The sequence below is a fragment of the Aythya fuligula genome, chromosome 22 (genome assembly GCF_009819795.1).
Source record: "Aythya fuligula isolate bAytFul2 chromosome 22, bAytFul2.pri, whole genome shotgun sequence".
NCBI classification, from domain to species: Eukaryota; Metazoa; Chordata; class Aves; order Anseriformes; family Anatidae; genus Aythya; species Aythya fuligula.
The window spans coordinates 379,729-395,371 of record NC_045580.1 but is presented as its reverse complement, the minus strand read 5'-3'; the positions used below and the strand labels follow the sequence as shown (position 1 = coordinate 395,371).

Genomic DNA, 15,643 nt, shown 5'->3' with positions numbered 1-15,643 from the left:
TCTCCCTTCCTCTTGATGGATGATTTGCAAACCCCAGTGTTTGCGTTCCCCTGGGGCACTTGAGGAATCCGGCTGGGCGGCAGCTTGTTCACAGCGGGGCTGGTGGCTGCTGTGGGCAGGCTCTGGGGGCGGTTTTTGGGGTGAATTCAGGGGAAGTCTGACATTAGACACCATTTCCCACAGCATTCTCCTCAAGAAACTGGCTGCTCTTGGCTTGGACTGGCGCACGCTTCGTTGGGTTCGAAACTGGCTGGATAGCCGGGCCCAAAGAGTCGTGATGAATGGAGTCAAATCCAGTTGGAGGCCGGTCACTAGTGGCGTCCCCCAGGGCTCGGTGCTGGGGCCAGTCCTCTTTAATATCTTCATCAATGATCTGGATGAGGGCACTGAGTGCACCCTCAGTAAGTTTGCAGATGACACCAAGCTATGCGCGTGTGTCGATCTGCTCGAGGGTAGGAAGGCTCTGCAGGAGGATCTGGATAGGCTGCACCGATGGGCTGAGGTCAACTGCATGAAGTTCAACAAGGCCAAGTGCCGGGTCCTGCACCTGGGGCGCAATAACCCCAAGCAGAGCTACAGGCTGGGAGAGGAATGGTTGGAGAGCTGCCAGGCAGAGAAGGACCTGGGAGTGATGGTGGACAGTCGGCTGAATATGAGCCAGCAGTGCGCTCAGGTGGCCAAGAAGGCCAACGGCATCCTGGCTTGTGTCAGAAGCGGTGTGGCCAGCAGGGTCCGCACCCCGAGTACCGGCCCCCCACCCCCGGCTCTGTGCCATCGGGCCCGGCCCCGCCCGCCCCACGCCTCCCCCACGTGGCGGCACCCACGTGGCGCCCGCTTCCGCATCCGGCCACGTGACCCGGCGCGCCCCGCCCTAGTGCTCCCCGAGCCGGGACGGACACGTCACTGCTCGCGCTCTCCCGCCCCCGCCGGCTCCGCGCTCCGCCAATCGGAACGCCCCGGCCGCGGCTCGCCCTTCGCCCTCCGCCGCGCGCCCCGCCTCCCAGCCAATAAGCGGCGGCGCCGCTTGAGTGGCGTCCGGGCGAGCCAATGGCGGGACGACGGGGCGGGGGGGGCGCGGGCGGGGGAGGGCTGCGCGGGGCGGATGGCCGGGGCGGCGGGGCCCAGCGCGGCGCCAGGGTGAGGGCCGCGGGCGGGGGCGGCGGGGCCGGGAGGGGCCGGGGGGGCGGCTCCGGGGCTGGGGGCTCCCGGCTCGCAGCGGGGGCGGCCCGCGGGGCGCTGCTGCCGGGCCGGGCTCGTTACCGGGAGCGGCCTCCCCGCCCCGCACAGCACAGCCCGGCCTGGGGCCCGGTGCCGCGGGGATCCCCCCCCAGGGAGGGCAGAGCGGCGGCCCCAGCACCCGGGGTGAGCAGCGACCTGGCGGGGGTGGGCGGGAGCCGCGAGAGAAGAGCACGAAAAACGGGAAAAAAACGGGAAAACGGCGAGGAGGAAGCGCCGTGGGGTGCCCGGGGGGAGCCTGTGCGTCCCGTACGGCTCAGCCGGGGAGGGTCGGGCGCTGGGGCTTCTGCTGCTGGAAGCTGACCCCGGGGCGCTGCTCTGTGCGCAGGTGAAGGAGCACAGCCCCAGGGGAGGCCCGGTCCCGGAGAAGAGAGAACGGCCTCAGCGGAGGCTCGGGGCAGGTGAGGAGCGGCTGCCCCGGGAGCTGAGGGGGGGAATGAAGGGCAGGGCGCTGCGGCACTGGAGGTGGCTCTGGAGCGGGAGAAGGGTGCGAGGAGGAAGGGCAGGAATCAGGGCAGGAGGCACGGCTCAGTTCAAGTTCCTGGCGTGGTTAAAGGGAGCTGGCAGCCCGCAGCAGGAGCAGGGCGTTGAGGGCCTGGTTTTGTGAAACTTCTGGAGTTGTGCTGGGGCCGCAGACTGGCTCGGTCTTTAATTGCCTCCCTTGCTCTTGTCCAGGTGTTCACGCGTCCTCTCTCTGCCTTTAATGTGACAATGACCAAGTTGGGGTTTCTCCGGCTCTCCTATGAGAAGCAAGACACTCTGCTGAAGCTCCTCATCCTGTCGATGGCAGCAGTGCTGTGTGAGTCTGCATCCGGGCACATGGGGTGGCTGCTGGGACTCTGGGGTGGAACTGCCCCGTTCCTCCTTCTGTTCTTTCATAGGTCATCAAGCTCCCGTCTGTCTTTAAAGCGCGACTTCAGTGAACGTTGTGATTCTTTTAGTATCTGTTCTTTGAAAACTGCATCTTTCCAATGATCAATTTAAGACAGAAACAATTTTCATCCAGCGACAAAGTGGATAAATCTAGTGTAACTCCAGCACTTCAAATGCTGAAGATTCATTCTGTCTTTTTTTCTGTGTTTGCAGCTTTTTCCACAAGGCTTTTTTCTGTCTTAAGATTTGAAAGTGTCATCCATGAGTTTGACCCGTAAGTGTCTTCTCTCTCGTTCCACGGGGCCTGCTGGGTTTTTCTCTTACAGAGCACGTGAATGTTGAGTGCTGTTTGCTGGTGTCAGTTTGCTCCCCTTTGGGGATGGAGGATTTGTTCAGTACAAACATTTTAGTTTTCCAGTCCCAAAATTCACTTCTCAGGTCCCAGCACTCTTTCTGGAGCCTGGATCTAAGTCAGGGTGATCACCCAACACTGCTTTAATGCTGGGCTGGGGATGTTCTCTACCTGAACCTGAAGGGAGGGCTCCTAGTACCACCTGCATTGCTGTCCCAGGGTTGTTGCCAATTAAATCAGAAGCCAGGGACCTTTGCAAAATGACTTTTAAACTTGCTAGGACCAAAGGTGATACCCTGCAGCAGAGGGGAAATTGAGTAAAATTATTGTGCCCACACTGATGGATGGAGGATCCCCTGTGGCCCTGCTCTTTCTGATGGTGTCTCAGTGTGACTAAAACAAAGGCGTGTGGCAAAGTGCAGTTGCCTGGAGGCAAAGAGGCTTCCATCTGCCCAGAGAATGCGTGGCCAGCCCTCAGAGCGCTCTCTTACCCATAGACTTCAGAGAAGGCTGCCCAAACACGTGGCTTGCTGCAGAAACACCAGGTGCATGGGCAGCATTCACCACCAACGGCATGCACAGCGGTTTCCTCTCCACGTTAACTGATCAGGAGTTTCTCTTATAACCTGCTAACTGCTGGGCATGCAGTGTGGCCTGCCGAAGCTGCCCCGCTTCCTGAATGCTCCTTAAGAACTGAGATTGTAACGTGAGGCGCTGTGAGCAGTCAGCACACCAGTGTCTGGGTGCGGAGGTGCTCAGTGCTTCTTGCTGTTAACAGGTATTTTAACTACCGCACGACCCGATTCCTGGCAGAGGAGGGCTTCTATAAATTCCACAACTGGTTTGATGACCGAGCATGGTACCCCTTGGGCAGGATTATTGGTGGAACCATTTATCCAGGTAAGCCAGCAGGCTTCTGCTAAAACATACCTCGTGCAATGCAAAGTTGTCAGGGTGCGCATTTGGGAGTGGCGTTTAGAGTATGTGGAGCAGAGCGGTGCCTGGAGCTGCTCTGTGCAGGGAGCAGCACATCAGACTGCTCCGCTCACCCGCTAGCAGCAAAATGCAATTCTGATCGCAGCGAGGCAGAGCTTCCATGGTTCAGAAGCAGTTGGGTGGTGTCATGCTCCACTTAAATGCATCTGGGTTTCATTCAGAGCACCATCTGGGAGAGGAGGGCAGTTTGGGGTTGCCCTTCATCAAGGTGCACCAGGCAGCAGCTCCTTTCTGCTCTGTCCCTTCAAAACTTCTGTTGGCCCTGCTCGAATGGCAACCGAACGGCCCCTGGTGCTGCCAGCCAGCCAGAAGAGCTCTGCTGACGGTGTCGTGTCTGTCCCACAGGCCTGATGATCACATCGGCGGCCATCTACCACGTGCTGCACTTCTTCCACATCACCATCGACATCCGGAATGTCTGTGTGTTCCTGGCACCCCTCTTCTCCTCCTTCACCACCATAGTGACTTACCACCTCACCAAAGAACTCAAGGTATGGGGAAGATCTGGGTATGCTGTGTGCCTTTTTGCTAGCTGTTGTAGAGAAGACTGTTGCTCAGAGCTGACAACTCCTGGAAAATGGAAGGTCTATTTTGAACTTTCATTTCTTCGAGACATGTCTGTGTGTAGATAATCAGAGCCTTAAAGGCTGATGGCTTTTCTACCCTCTGTCTGTTTCCCAGGATGCCGGCGCAGGACTCCTTGCTGCTGCCATGATCGCAGTTGTGCCTGGATACATCTCTCGATCCGTGGCTGGATCCTACGATAATGAAGGTGAGGTTGTGGCAGCCAGAGCAGGGAAACCTTTAACGGCTGTTCTGTGCTGGGAGCTGCTGGTAGAGGTGCTGCAGCATGTGACAAGGAACCATGCCAGACCTGTGATGTGCTAACCAAACTGCACTGCTCTGAGATGGGTGGCTGTTCTGGTTGAGAAGAGGGAGAGTGTTTCCACGCCCAGTTCCCCAAATATCCTTGTTTGCAAGTCAAAAAGAGTTTTTGCCACCTCCACAAACTGCTTAGCATTAGAGCTGTTCAGCAGCTCCCCCAGGCTTTTGTCTGTGTTCTGGCACTGATTTTGGGACTGGCAGAGGCAGCAATCTTGTTGCTAAAATCCAGGTCCCTCTCCACTAGCTGAGCTATTAGGGACCACATAAGGAGTTAGTGTGTTCAGGTCATCTGGTATAGATGGAAGAGGCCACATAAGCTGTTACCTAGATTAAGACACAAATGTCACTGTGTTTCAATCTAGAAACCAGATACTGAAACCATTTTCCTTGGCTCTTTGTGCAAGGTGCTGTTCCACCTTCTGGTGAAACAGCAAAAAGATTTATTTTTTTTTTTTTAATGTGATTGAGTGTTCTGGTGTGCCCCAGGGATTAAATGACAATTAAATGACACTTCAAGGCAGGTGTAAGCTTGCTTTGACCTTGCCACATTTTTCCACCCAGGTATCGCCATATTCTGTATGCTGCTAACTTACTACATGTGGATCAAAGCTGTAAAAACTGGCTCTATCTATTGGGCAGCGATGTGTGCTCTTGCCTATTTCTACATGGTGAGTCTTCCTTTTCATGGCACCGAGGTATTTCTGACTCCAAGGGGACTGCTCTTGGTATGGGGACTGAAAGTATACAGCATGCAGTTCTTGTGTCTGCGCATTCAGGGAACTAAACCTCTGTATGGGACTTAGTGTGAAAATGAAACAAACGCTGTCTTCGTTAACTTCCACTCACCAAAACTGAATGCCACAGCATTTTTTGTGCAAGGTTTTATTAATAGCATTGAAAAATCTGGGCTTCTGACAGCTGTGACTGTTAACAGTGTCCTCCTTGGGGAGAGTGGATTTCAGGGTTACTGCCAAGTGAAAATCCTGCGTGTGACCCCAGGAAAATCAAACGTGCTCTGTTTGAGCCCTGCCGTGCAGTGTGTTCAGCCCTGGAACTTGCTTTTTCTTTGTTTCTCTTGCCAGGTCTCCTCATGGGGTGGCTACGTCTTTCTGATTAACCTGATCCCCTTGCACGTTCTTGTGCTGATGCTGACCGGACGCTTCTCCCACAGGATATACGTAGCCTACTGCACTGTCTACTGCTTGGGAACGATCCTCTCTATGCAGATCTCCTTTGTTGGCTTTCAGGTGGGGAATAGAAGAATTTGGAGATACAAGGATGGTTGTAGTTCTGTGGGTTGTAGCAGAACAACTGTGAATTGGCATCTGGTTTCTCTTCTTGCCTTTGCCATGGAGTTTGTAAGTGGGTAAGACAGACTTTCTAAGTCTAGGCGCCGTTACACAGGCTTGTTGTAACAAACAGCAACATCAGCAGTGACCAGCTTTTGGTGGTGCCTGCCTGCCTTTGAAACGCAGCCTTTCTTCAGAGTGAGAAGAACAAGGCTGTACTGCTATTGTTGATTTAGGGCAGGTTGTAAGGCTGGATGACTTTCAAAGTGATAAGCTGCTAATAACCTTCCTGGCACTGGCTGGCGTTCATGAAAAAGTTTCCATTTTCAGTGCAGGGACTGCTCATGCCAGCATGCATCTTAATACAGCAGGAAAAATGCGTGCTCTTTCTGAACAGTCGTCTCCATTTTCAAGAAAACCAGTTTAAAGTACTGCCTGTTGTTCACCTTTATCAACCTGGCATGTGAAATCCAGTTTTTTTGGGGCTTAAAAAATTAAACATGAGGAGAGGTTACAAGCATGAGGTTAGGCTTTCAGTTATTTTTTCATGTGAATTCCTATATGGGAATTAAAGCTGACATAAGAAAGTGACTTGCACCAGATGTGCTGTTCACTGTCTATGGGAAGGGGATGGCTTCCTATGACTTAAGCAGTGATTTTGCTGAGAAGTGATTTGTTTAAATATTAAAAGAAAAAAAAAGAAAGCTGGTATCGGGTGCGACTCAGCTGTCATTCTGCGTAGTATCTGATTGTGCTCTCCCCTGCCTGCAGCCTGTCCTCTCCTCGGAGCACATGGCTGCCCTTGGTGTCTTCGGCTTGTGTCAGATCCATGCCTTTGTAGACTACCTTCGCAGCAAGCTGAACCCGCAGCAGTTTGAAATCCTCTTCAGGAGCGTCATCTCCCTGGTTGGCTTTGTCCTCCTCACCATCGGGGCTGTGCTGATGCTGACAGGTAGCCTGAGATCCCTGGCAAGGCCTGGCTCGTGGCGATGATGAACACATTTCACTGCTGGCTTTGCCTCCTTTTGATTCTTTTATGAGTGTGCAATCTGTTGGTCATGATTTTGCATTGTTTGTTTGCACTGTGGTTTCAGTGCCTGCAAGCTCTTCTCTAATGTGGAAGATGGGACTTGCCCCAGTTTGTTCATTAGCAAGAAAATATTTAGAATGCAGCCGTAAGATCTGGGCGTTGGGTGGTGCGAGATGCAGAGAAACCTGCCGTGACTCAGACCTCACTGGGGATGCTGAGTTGATGCTTCAGAAGCTGAATGCTGATCTGTAGTAATGGATGCTACAAGGTGTTGGTTGGATGAGGGAGAAGTCTTTTCAGGATAAAATTGCACTTTATTTCTTCTTTAAAAGAAGAGTTTTGACAGAGGTGACAGAGGAACAGTTTTTTAACGGAGGTGTTAAATGAGAATTGCTCATTCAGCTTTGCACATGCTTCCCTTAGGAGATAATGTGTAGGCATTGCTGGCTGTGCTGCGCTGGGATCGATCGTGACTTTGTCCTCTTTGCTAGGGAAAATCTCTCCATGGACGGGACGTTTCTACTCCCTGCTGGATCCTTCCTATGCAAAGAACAACATTCCCATCATCGCCTCTGTCTCGGAGCACCAGCCCACCACTTGGTCCTCCTATTACTTTGACCTACAACTCCTCGTTTTCATGTTCCCAGGTGAGCCCAGTGCTGCTGTGGTCAGACCCTCAGGCATACCCCAGGTTTATTAAATCGCTGTACAAAGCCGTGTGGAGCAGAAGCAGGTCATGGTGTGCTGCCTGCCTCTGCCAGCTGGGTTTTGTTTCAGGCAGCAGATTGCTGAGGCGAATCTTACCTATTTCTCTTTTCTCTTTGCAGTTGGTCTCTATTACTGCTTCAGTAACCTCTCAGATGCCCGCATTTTTATCATCATGTACGGTGTGACCAGCATGTACTTCTCTGCTGTAATGGTGAGGGCTGCTGCGTGCGGAGTGTCAGTATCTGCTGTCAGGGGTGTGACCAGGGCAAGAGCAGGATGATGAGATGGTCTTAATGGAGTTGGCTTTTTTTTTTTTTTTTAATTTGTTGGTAATGTCTGTTCCTCCCTGAGCCAGCTGAAACTTTCATGAGGCTTTTCTCCCTTCCCTAAAGCTGGTTTATGTACTCCTCTGTGCAGTGAGAGAATATGACGTTGCAAAACTTACTGTTTTGGGCATTAATGCGTGTCCTTTTGAGCACTGCGGTCTGCGACTGGCTCTTGGGAGGAGTGGATGAATGCTTTTCCTGGTCTCCCATAGCTGACTTGCAAAACCAAACAAATTCTCCAGGTGTCCAGGCAGGACTGAAGACAAACGGCTGATTATGAGCCTGTTATCACTCTTGCCAAGCCCTTAATATAAGTTGATTTCTCTGTGTGGAGGCATCTGTTAATTCCTGGCTCCACATAATAATCCTAAAGATTGCCCACGGCTGTTAAATTGAGGTCATTTCTGCATGTTGGCTGACTTTGAGGACTTCAGAAAACCTCCCTTGCAGAAGTTCGTGTCCTCCAGTGTGTGTCCTCTAAAAAAAATCACCCATGGGTTTCTCTCAGGGCTGCAGTTACTGCTGAATTTGCGGTGCAGGATGAGGGACTGCATGTAATTTCCCTGTTACTCTGCTTTCTGCCCAGCTTTCCTCTCCGACAGGTGTTGACTATCCTGCTGTTGCCCGTAGGTGCGTCTGATGCTGGTGCTGGCCCCGGTGATGTGCATCCTTTCCGGCATTGGGGTTTCTCAGGTGCTGTCCACATACATGAAGAACTTGGACATCAGCCGACCAGACAAGAAGAGCAAAAAGCAGCAAGACTCCACTTACCCCATCAAAAATGAAGTGAGTGTTGGGCCAGCTCGTGACGGGGAGAACTGTGGGGAAGAGGAAAGTGGCCACTGATCCTGGTGGGGATGAGTACCAGAGGCTGATGGCCTCTTTCCTGGGGTGCTGATGCCAATTTGCTCTACAAGGTTGCCAGTGGCATGATCCTGGTCATGGCTTTCTTCCTCATCACCTACACCTTCCACTCGACCTGGGTGACCAGTGAGGCCTATTCTTCGCCATCCATCGTGCTGTCTGCCCGTGGCGGGGATGGCAGCAGGATCATCTTTGACGACTTCAGAGAGGCTTATTACTGGCTGCGCCACAACACGCCAGAGGTAACCACGCGTCAGCCTCGGTGGGTGGCAGCACCTGCTGAGGCACTGATGGCATGCGTGGTGTTTGGGTGCAGGACGCCAAGGTGATGTCCTGGTGGGACTACGGCTACCAGATCACCGCCATGGCCAACCGAACCATCCTGGTGGACAACAACACCTGGAACAACACGCACATCTCCCGTGTTGGTCAGGTAGGTGCTTGCCCTGTGTCTGCCCGCCGCCCCAGGGGCTCCACGTGGTGCAACAGCCACTGTGTCCCCTTCAGGCAATGGCATCGACAGAGGAGAAAGCCTACGAGATCATGAGGGAGCTGGATGTCAGCTATGTGCTGGTGATATTTGGTGGCCTCACTGGGTACTCCTCCGACGGTAAGGTCCCGCAGCGCCCTCCCCCTCCCGAGTGCCTTGTTGGCTTCTGACCCCCTAATGTGTCCCCCAACCCCCCAATTGCCTTGCAGACATCAACAAGTTCCTGTGGATGGTGCGCATCGGTGGCAGCACGGACACGGGCAGACACATTAAGGAGCACGACTACTACACCCCCACGGGGGAGTTCCGGGTTGACCGAGAGGGCTCCCCGGTGCTACTCAACTGCCTGATGTACAAGATGTGCTACTACCGCTTCGGGCAGGTCTACACTGAGGCCAGTAAGTTCCCGGTGCCACCGCCATGCCCCAAAGGCCTGAGGGATGTGGTGGGATAGTGCTGCCTCTTGTCTCTTGCAGAGCGGCCGCCGGGCTACGACCGGGTGAGGAACGCTGAGATCGGGAACAAGGACTTTGAGCTGGACGTGCTGGAGGAGGCGTACACCACAGAGCACTGGCTGGTCCGAATATACAAAGTATGGAGGTGGAATGAGCCCAGGTTTGGGACAAGGCGGAATTCCACCCCGGCGCGCCCACAGCTGAGCCTTTCCTTTCTTGCAGGTGAAGGATTTGGATAACCGCGGCTTGTCCAGGACGTAGAGCCGCCACTGCCCGAGCCAACCACCGCACTGACCCAGCCTTTGCCTGTGAAGCAGAAATACTTTTGATTTTCTGTTTTTTTGGGGGTTGTCTTTTTTTTTTTTTTTTTTTTTCTTTTTATACCGTTCATATGCGCAGGAGGAGCCAGGCCGGCGCTGCCCCGCGTGCCCGGCTGGGATTTTTATACTCACCGAATCAGGAGGAACGGCTTCGCCAGGGCTGATTAAAGGGGAATTACAGAAAAACGACCAAAACGTTGTTTTTGCCTTTTTTTTTTTTCCCCCAACTCTGCTCCCGTTCAGAGGGCGGGGCCGGGGGGAACGCGGGGGCGGTTTTGCTGTTCCCTGGCATTTCGCGGGAAAATTGGGGGGCGGGGCCGGGGGCGGGGCGAGGGCGCTGCGCGCGCAGGGCGGGGCGGGGCCAGGGGCGCCGGCGGGAACGGGGCGCGCGGCGGGGCCGGGCCGGGGCCCATGGCGGGGCCGGTGCCGTTCGTGGAGGACTGGGACCTGGTGCAGACGCTGGGCGAAGGCGCCTACGGGGAGTGAGTGCGGCCGGGCCGGGCTGGGGGGGTTGTGGCACTCCGCGGCGGGGCCCTCGCACGCCCCCTGCTCGCCCTCCGTGTCCCCGGCCTGCTCCGTGCACGCCTGCCTCTTGCCCTGCCTGCTGCGAGGCTGTTGCGTGTTCATTGCGTGCCCTCTCCATGCCCGTGCCCTGCCTGCTGCAGGGCTGTTGCATGCCCCCTGCGCACCTGCTGCATGCCTTGTCGCATGCATTCTGCATGCTCGCTGTGTGCCCACTGCTTGCCCGTTGCAAGATTGCTGCGTGCCCTTTGCCTGCCAGCTGCGTGCTCACCGTGTGCCTGTTGCTTGGCTGCTTGTGCGTGCATTGCCTGTTACCTGCCTGCTGCCTGCCCCTTGTGGCTGCATTGCACACACCCACTGCACACCCATTGTGCACTCTCCTTGTACCCCTTGCACGCTGCTCTGCGCCCACCCCTGACTCCCACCCTCAGGGTGCAGCTGGCGGTGAATCGCCGCACTGAGGAAGCCGTGGCTGTCAAAATTGTGGACATGAAGCGGGCAGCTGACTGCCCAGAGAACATCAAGAAGGAGATCTGTATCAACAAGATGCTCAACCATGAGAACGTTGTCAAGTTCTACGGGCACCGGCGGGAGGGTGCCACACAGTATCTCTTCCTCGAGTACTGCAGTGGCGGCGAGCTCTTCGACCGCATCGGTACGCTGTGTGCTCCGAAACACATCTGCATGTTTTTAAAGCCTTGTGTTAAAAAACCTTTCCCTTGTGCAGCTGGGAATTGCAGTTCCAATCCCCGTGGTGTTGCTTTCCTGCAGAGCCAGATATCGGGATGCCAGAGCCGGAGGCGCAGCGCTTCTTCCAGCAGCTGATCGCCGGCGTGGTGAGTGTGGCGCTGGCGGCGGCAGCAGCAACATCCCTGCCTCGTCTGACCCTGCTCCCCTTCCCCAGGTCTACCTGCACAGCATGGGCATCACCCACCGGGACCTGAAGCCAGAGAACCTGCTCCTGGACGAACGAGGTGCGTGCCAGGGGCAGCCTGGTGCCCCCCGCTTGTCTGCCTTTAACCAATTTTTTCTTTTTTCCCAGACAACCTGAAAATCTCCGATTTTGGCCTGGCCACCGTCTTCAAGCATAACGGCCGTGAGCGGCTGCTGAACAAGATGTGCGGCACCCTGCCCTACGTGGCCCCTGAGCTGCTGCGTCGCCCCGAGTTCAGGGCTGAGCCTGTGGACGTGTGGGCGTGCGGTGTGGTGCTGACAGCGATGCTGGCCGGAGGTGGGCACGTGAGACCCACAGAGGGTGCAGGGAGTGGTGGGAGGCAGTGGGGATGTGGGAAGTGCAGAAGGAGGCAAACGAAATGCATGGGGGGGACGGGACGCGTGGTGGTGTGTGCGGTGCATAGAGGAGACGTACAGAATGCACTGAGGGACATGTGAGATGCAGAAGGAGGATGTGTGAGATGTGTCAGGGGAGGCATGGAATGCACAGGGGCATCCATGAGATGCTTAGGGTGAAACAGGAGATGTGTGTGGGGATGCAAGTGGCGGGGCGTACAAGGTGGAGGAAATGCAGAGGGGAAGGAGACGAAGTGCCTGGAGAGAGGTGGCCACAGAGGAGAGCTGAGAACTGCTTGATGCCAGTGCTGCAGCCCAGCGCTGCCGTCTGCATGGGGCAATTCTCAGCTTTTTGGTGCACCTGCAGCCATCCCTAGCTGATGGGTGGCTGCGCTGCACTCACCCCAAAGTCTTGTGAGAAGCAAAAGCTGCTTAGCAGCACCCGCTGCATGGAGCAGAGCAGCGATGCCTTGTGCAGCTGATCACTGTGGTGTCATATCTGGTGCTGTACCAGGCTTTTGCACACCACAGGGCTTTTGCACACTGGAACACCTTTCTTTGTGCGCTGTGCGCTTCTGCATGTCACACCCTTTTAAAAACACACTGGAAATACAGCATTTATTAATGCTCCCTTGCAAAAGCCCTTTGTGCAAATCCCACTTGGCTGTGGCCTTCCCTCGCTTCTCCCCTTTGGATTCTGCCCCGCACTGGCCAGGGCCGTGCTGCCCTAACGCAGCGGGGTCTGCCCTGCCGGCAGAGCTGCCCTGGGATCAGCCCAGCGACAGCTGCCAGGAGTACAGCGACTGGAAGGAGAGGAAGACCTACCTCCCGCCCTGGAGGAAGATCGACTCGGCACCCTTAGGTAGGCAGCTAGCAGGCAGCGGGGCCCAGCACCCGGTGCCACACAGCATTTTGCTATTTCTGCCCCATTTCCCTCAGCTTTGCTGCACAAGATCCTGACAGAGAGCCCGACGGCAAGGATCACCATCCCCGACATCAAGAAGGACCGGTGGTACTGCAAGCCCCTGAAGAAGGGTAAGGGGCATGGGGAAAACATGCTTTCCACCCCAAATCGGGACACATGATTGGATTTCTCCTCTGGCAGGTGTCAAGCGTGCTCGTGTGTCCTCGGGCGGTGTCACCGACTCGCCTGGCGCCTTCTCCAAGCATGTCCGTTCTGACATGGACTTCTCACCAGTGAAGGGCGTGCTCGGGTGAGCGAGCTTGCAAATGCATGTGTAGTTGCACACATCACCTCCTTGCAACGCGTGCACCCTTGTGCAAGCAGGAGCTTTTCTTGCATGCCTTGTAACTCTGTTAAGCAGGAGGTGTTGTGGTGGAAACCAGCCTAGTGCGTGCGTGAACCCCTACTTACCCTGCTTGTGCATGCACAATCAGAGACAGTCCTACATCCTACAATATAAATTGCACCTATTGATGCTGTTCCCATAGTTGAGTGTTGTCCCCTTTGTGATCTTGGCGCCACTGTTTGTGATAGTTATAGGCACTAACGTGCCATCTCTGCTTGTGTTTCAGTGAGGACAAGGCAAGCTACTCCACATCACAGCCTGAGCCTGGCACCGGCGTGGCGCTCTGGGACAGCGGGACGGGCAGCATCGACAAGCTCGTGCAGGGCATCAGCTTCTCACAGCCTGCCTGCCCCGAGCACATGCTGGTCAACAGCCAGCTCCTGGGCACCCCGGGCTCCTCGCAGGTGCTGCTGTTGGGACACGTCTTCACAGTATTTACAATATCGGGATGCAAGTTTGCAATCTTTGGGATACAGCTTTGCAGGATTTATAGGTGCAACTTTGCAGCACTGGGGATGCTGCTTTGCAATATTTATCATTTCGGGATGCACCTTTGCAGTATTTTGAGGAGCAGCTTTGAAGTATTTATGGTATTGGGATGCAACTTTGCAGTGTATGGCGTGCAGCTTTGCAGCATTTGGTACTAAGGTGCTGCTTTGCAATTCTGGAGGTGCAGCTTTTCCATATTTATTATCTCAGGGTGCACCTTTGCAGTATTTACAGTATCAGCATTCTGCTTTGCAATACTGGGGGTGTTGCTTTTCAACATTTATATTGCCAGGATGCAGCTTTGTAGTACTGAGAGGTACAGCTTTGCAGCATATATATATCAGTTTGCTGCATTTGTAATAATTGGGATGTAACGTTGCAGAATTTATAGTACTGTGGAGCAAATTTTCAACACTGGGGGGTGCAGGTTTGCATTCTTTAAAGTATTTGGGCTGCAACGTAGCAGTATTCAGGATTGCACTTTGCGGTATTTACTGTACCAGGATGCAACTCGCCATGTTTGCCATGAGGGGGTGCAGCTTGCCAATATTTCCCATATAAAGATGCAACTTTGCTGCGTTTGTGCACTTTTGGGGATGCACCAGCTTGCAGCCAGGCAGCAAGGCCGGGGTTTCGGGCGGGTGGAAGTGGGGAGCGTGAGCGCAGGAGTGCAGCTTGGTGGCGTTCCCGTTGGGACGCAGCCCAGCGGTACTCGGGGTGCTGCCTGGCAGCCCCCATAACACCGGGATGTGCTGTGCCCACAGAGCCCGTGGCAGCGGTTGGTGAAGAGGATGACACGCTTCTTCACCAAGCTGGACGCCGATGGCTCCTACCGCAGCCTGAAGGAGGTCTGCGAGAAGATGGGCTACGGCTGGAAGAGGAGCTGCACCAACCAGGTGGGGATGGGGCCGTGGAGGGACAGGGGCCTTTGCCAGCCCCCCCAATGGCTCCCCCTTCACTGTCGCCTGCAGGTCACCATCTCCACCACGGACAGGAGGAACAACAAGCTCATCTTCAAGGTGAACCTGGTTGAAATGGAGAGCAAGATTCTGGTGGATTTCCGCCTCTCCAAGGTGGGTGCTGGTGGTTGGTGCGAGGTGGGTCCACAGCGGGTGCGTGGCAGGTGCAAGGGAAGTGCAAAGCAGTGCAAGGAGGTGCACAGAGAGTGCAAGGTGGGTGCAAGGTGTCGCAGAGTGGGTGCAAGGTGGTACATGGTGGGTGCAAGGTGGTGCCTGGGGGGGTGAAGTGTGGTGCACAGTGGGTGCAAGGCACCGAGCCACTGTCTCTCCCTGTGCAGGGTGATGGGCTGGAGTTCAAGCGGCATTTCCTGAAAATCAAAGGCAAGCTCAGCGACATTGTCAGCACCCAGAAAGTGTGGGCGCCTGTGACCTGAGCCCCATCTGCCTCTTCCTCCTCCTCCTCCTCCTCCTCCTTGCCCCAGGGGGCTTCTGCGGGGCCACCCAGCACCCACACGCCAGGGCCCATGCTGTGAGCATCTTGGGGACGGTGCCTGCAGGACACAGCACAGCTCTGTGCCGGCCGCAGCTTTTAAAGGTTCAATAAAGCCTGGGGATCAAACAGCAACTCCTCTGGCTGCGAGCGGCTGCGCTCCTTGGAAAGGATTTAGGAAAGATTGGCCAAAATCGCAGTGCTTTTGCATTTGGGCTGCGAGGCAGTGGGCACCCAGAACGGCTCCTCTTGGCTGGGTGAGTGCAAGGGGGAGCCAGACCCTGCCAAGGGGTCTGGATCCGTGTGAATGCGATGGGTCCTGTCCAGCCACAATTAGCATGGGGTGCTGGGGGGTCCCTAAATTGCAAGGTGGGGCTTGTCTGTACAGCCCCGCATTTAATCCATGCAGGTCCCTGGCTCTGGCAGAGTGCAGGGAAATGGGTTCAATAAAAACCAACAATGGGATCACTTGTTACCCCTGTCCCTGAGAGTTGCAGCCAAAATCCTCTCTGGGGTCGGGGGCTGTTTTGCACCGCCACTCTGCAAGCTTGGCTCTTGGTGCAGTATATTCCATCTTTTTGGGGGTGGTTGGGGTGCAACATTGCCTTTTGGGGATGGTTTGGAGGAATCTCAGCCCCATGCAAACAGCAGGGAGGCAGAGGAAGGAGATGTTTCCCTATAGTAAGAAAAGCTGCTTTTGCATGTCTTCTACCCTCCAGAAAAAGCCCTTCCCTTGCAGGTTAAGGTCTCATGGGACCT

At 55.1% G+C, this 15,643-nt stretch overlaps 2 protein-coding genes across 4 annotated transcripts; both read left to right on the top strand.

The window, feature by feature from the left end:
- Nucleotides 1-1,094: 1,094 nt before the first annotated feature.
- On the top strand, nucleotides 1,095-9,876 carry STT3A (STT3 oligosaccharyltransferase complex catalytic subunit A). Of its 2 annotated transcripts, none has more exons than XM_032201931.1 (19): nucleotides 1,095-1,137; nucleotides 1,565-1,637; nucleotides 1,912-2,035; nucleotides 2,323-2,383; nucleotides 3,240-3,361; nucleotides 3,803-3,948; nucleotides 4,139-4,229; nucleotides 4,904-5,010; nucleotides 5,425-5,589; nucleotides 6,403-6,583; nucleotides 7,153-7,308; nucleotides 7,489-7,580; nucleotides 8,326-8,481; nucleotides 8,613-8,801; nucleotides 8,876-8,992; nucleotides 9,067-9,169; nucleotides 9,259-9,447; nucleotides 9,526-9,641; nucleotides 9,727-9,876. In XM_032201931.1, the coding sequence occupies exons 3-19, from the start codon at nucleotides 1,948-1,950 to the stop codon at nucleotides 9,763-9,765; spliced, it is 2,118 nt and encodes a 705-aa protein (XP_032057822.1). In that variant the 5' UTR covers nucleotides 1,095-1,137; nucleotides 1,565-1,637; nucleotides 1,912-1,947; the 3' UTR covers nucleotides 9,766-9,876. The 2 variants fall into 2 exon arrangements, with proteins under 2 accessions (XP_032057822.1, XP_032057823.1); XM_032201932.1 differs by lacking the exon at nucleotides 1,095-1,137 and adding an exon at nucleotides 1,343-1,362.
- Nucleotides 9,877-10,235: 359 nt separating this feature from the next.
- On the top strand, nucleotides 10,236-15,010 carry CHEK1 (checkpoint kinase 1). 2 transcript variants are annotated; one of them, XM_032201906.1, is made up of 12 exons: nucleotides 10,236-10,306; nucleotides 10,778-11,001; nucleotides 11,118-11,182; nucleotides 11,251-11,320; nucleotides 11,389-11,577; nucleotides 12,394-12,498; nucleotides 12,576-12,671; nucleotides 12,742-12,850; nucleotides 13,173-13,350; nucleotides 14,200-14,331; nucleotides 14,407-14,508; nucleotides 14,733-15,010. In XM_032201906.1, exons 1-12 carry the CDS (start codon nucleotides 10,236-10,238, stop codon nucleotides 14,826-14,828), a joined length of 1,437 nt encoding a protein of 478 aa, XP_032057797.1. In that variant the 3' UTR covers nucleotides 14,829-15,010. The 2 variants fall into 2 exon arrangements, with proteins under 2 accessions (XP_032057797.1, XP_032057798.1); XM_032201907.1 differs by having other exon boundaries at nucleotides 14,430-14,508; nucleotides 14,733-14,787.
- Nucleotides 15,011-15,643: the final 633 nt, after the last annotated feature.

Excerpts from the sequence above, each read along its gene's own strand:
- STT3A (XM_032201931.1), top strand. The coding sequence starts at position 1,948 with ATGACCAAGTTGGGGTTTCTCCGGCTCTCCTATGAGAAGCAAGACACT. Across the intron at positions 3,362-3,802 it reads TGGTGGAACCATTTATCCAG|GCCTGATGATCACATCGGCG; the intron begins GTAAGCCAGCAG and ends TCTGTCCCACAG. Across the intron at positions 5,590-6,402 it reads TCTCCTTTGTTGGCTTTCAG|CCTGTCCTCTCCTCGGAGCA; the intron begins GTGGGGAATAGA and ends CCCTGCCTGCAG.
- CHEK1 (XM_032201906.1), top strand. The coding sequence starts at position 10,236 with ATGGCGGGGCCGGTGCCGTTCGTGGAGGACTGGGACCTGGTGCAGACG. Across the intron at positions 11,002-11,117 it reads CGAGCTCTTCGACCGCATCG|AGCCAGATATCGGGATGCCA; the intron begins GTACGCTGTGTG and ends GCTTTCCTGCAG. Across the intron at positions 14,332-14,406 it reads AGAGGAGCTGCACCAACCAG|GTCACCATCTCCACCACGGA; the intron begins GTGGGGATGGGG and ends TGTCGCCTGCAG.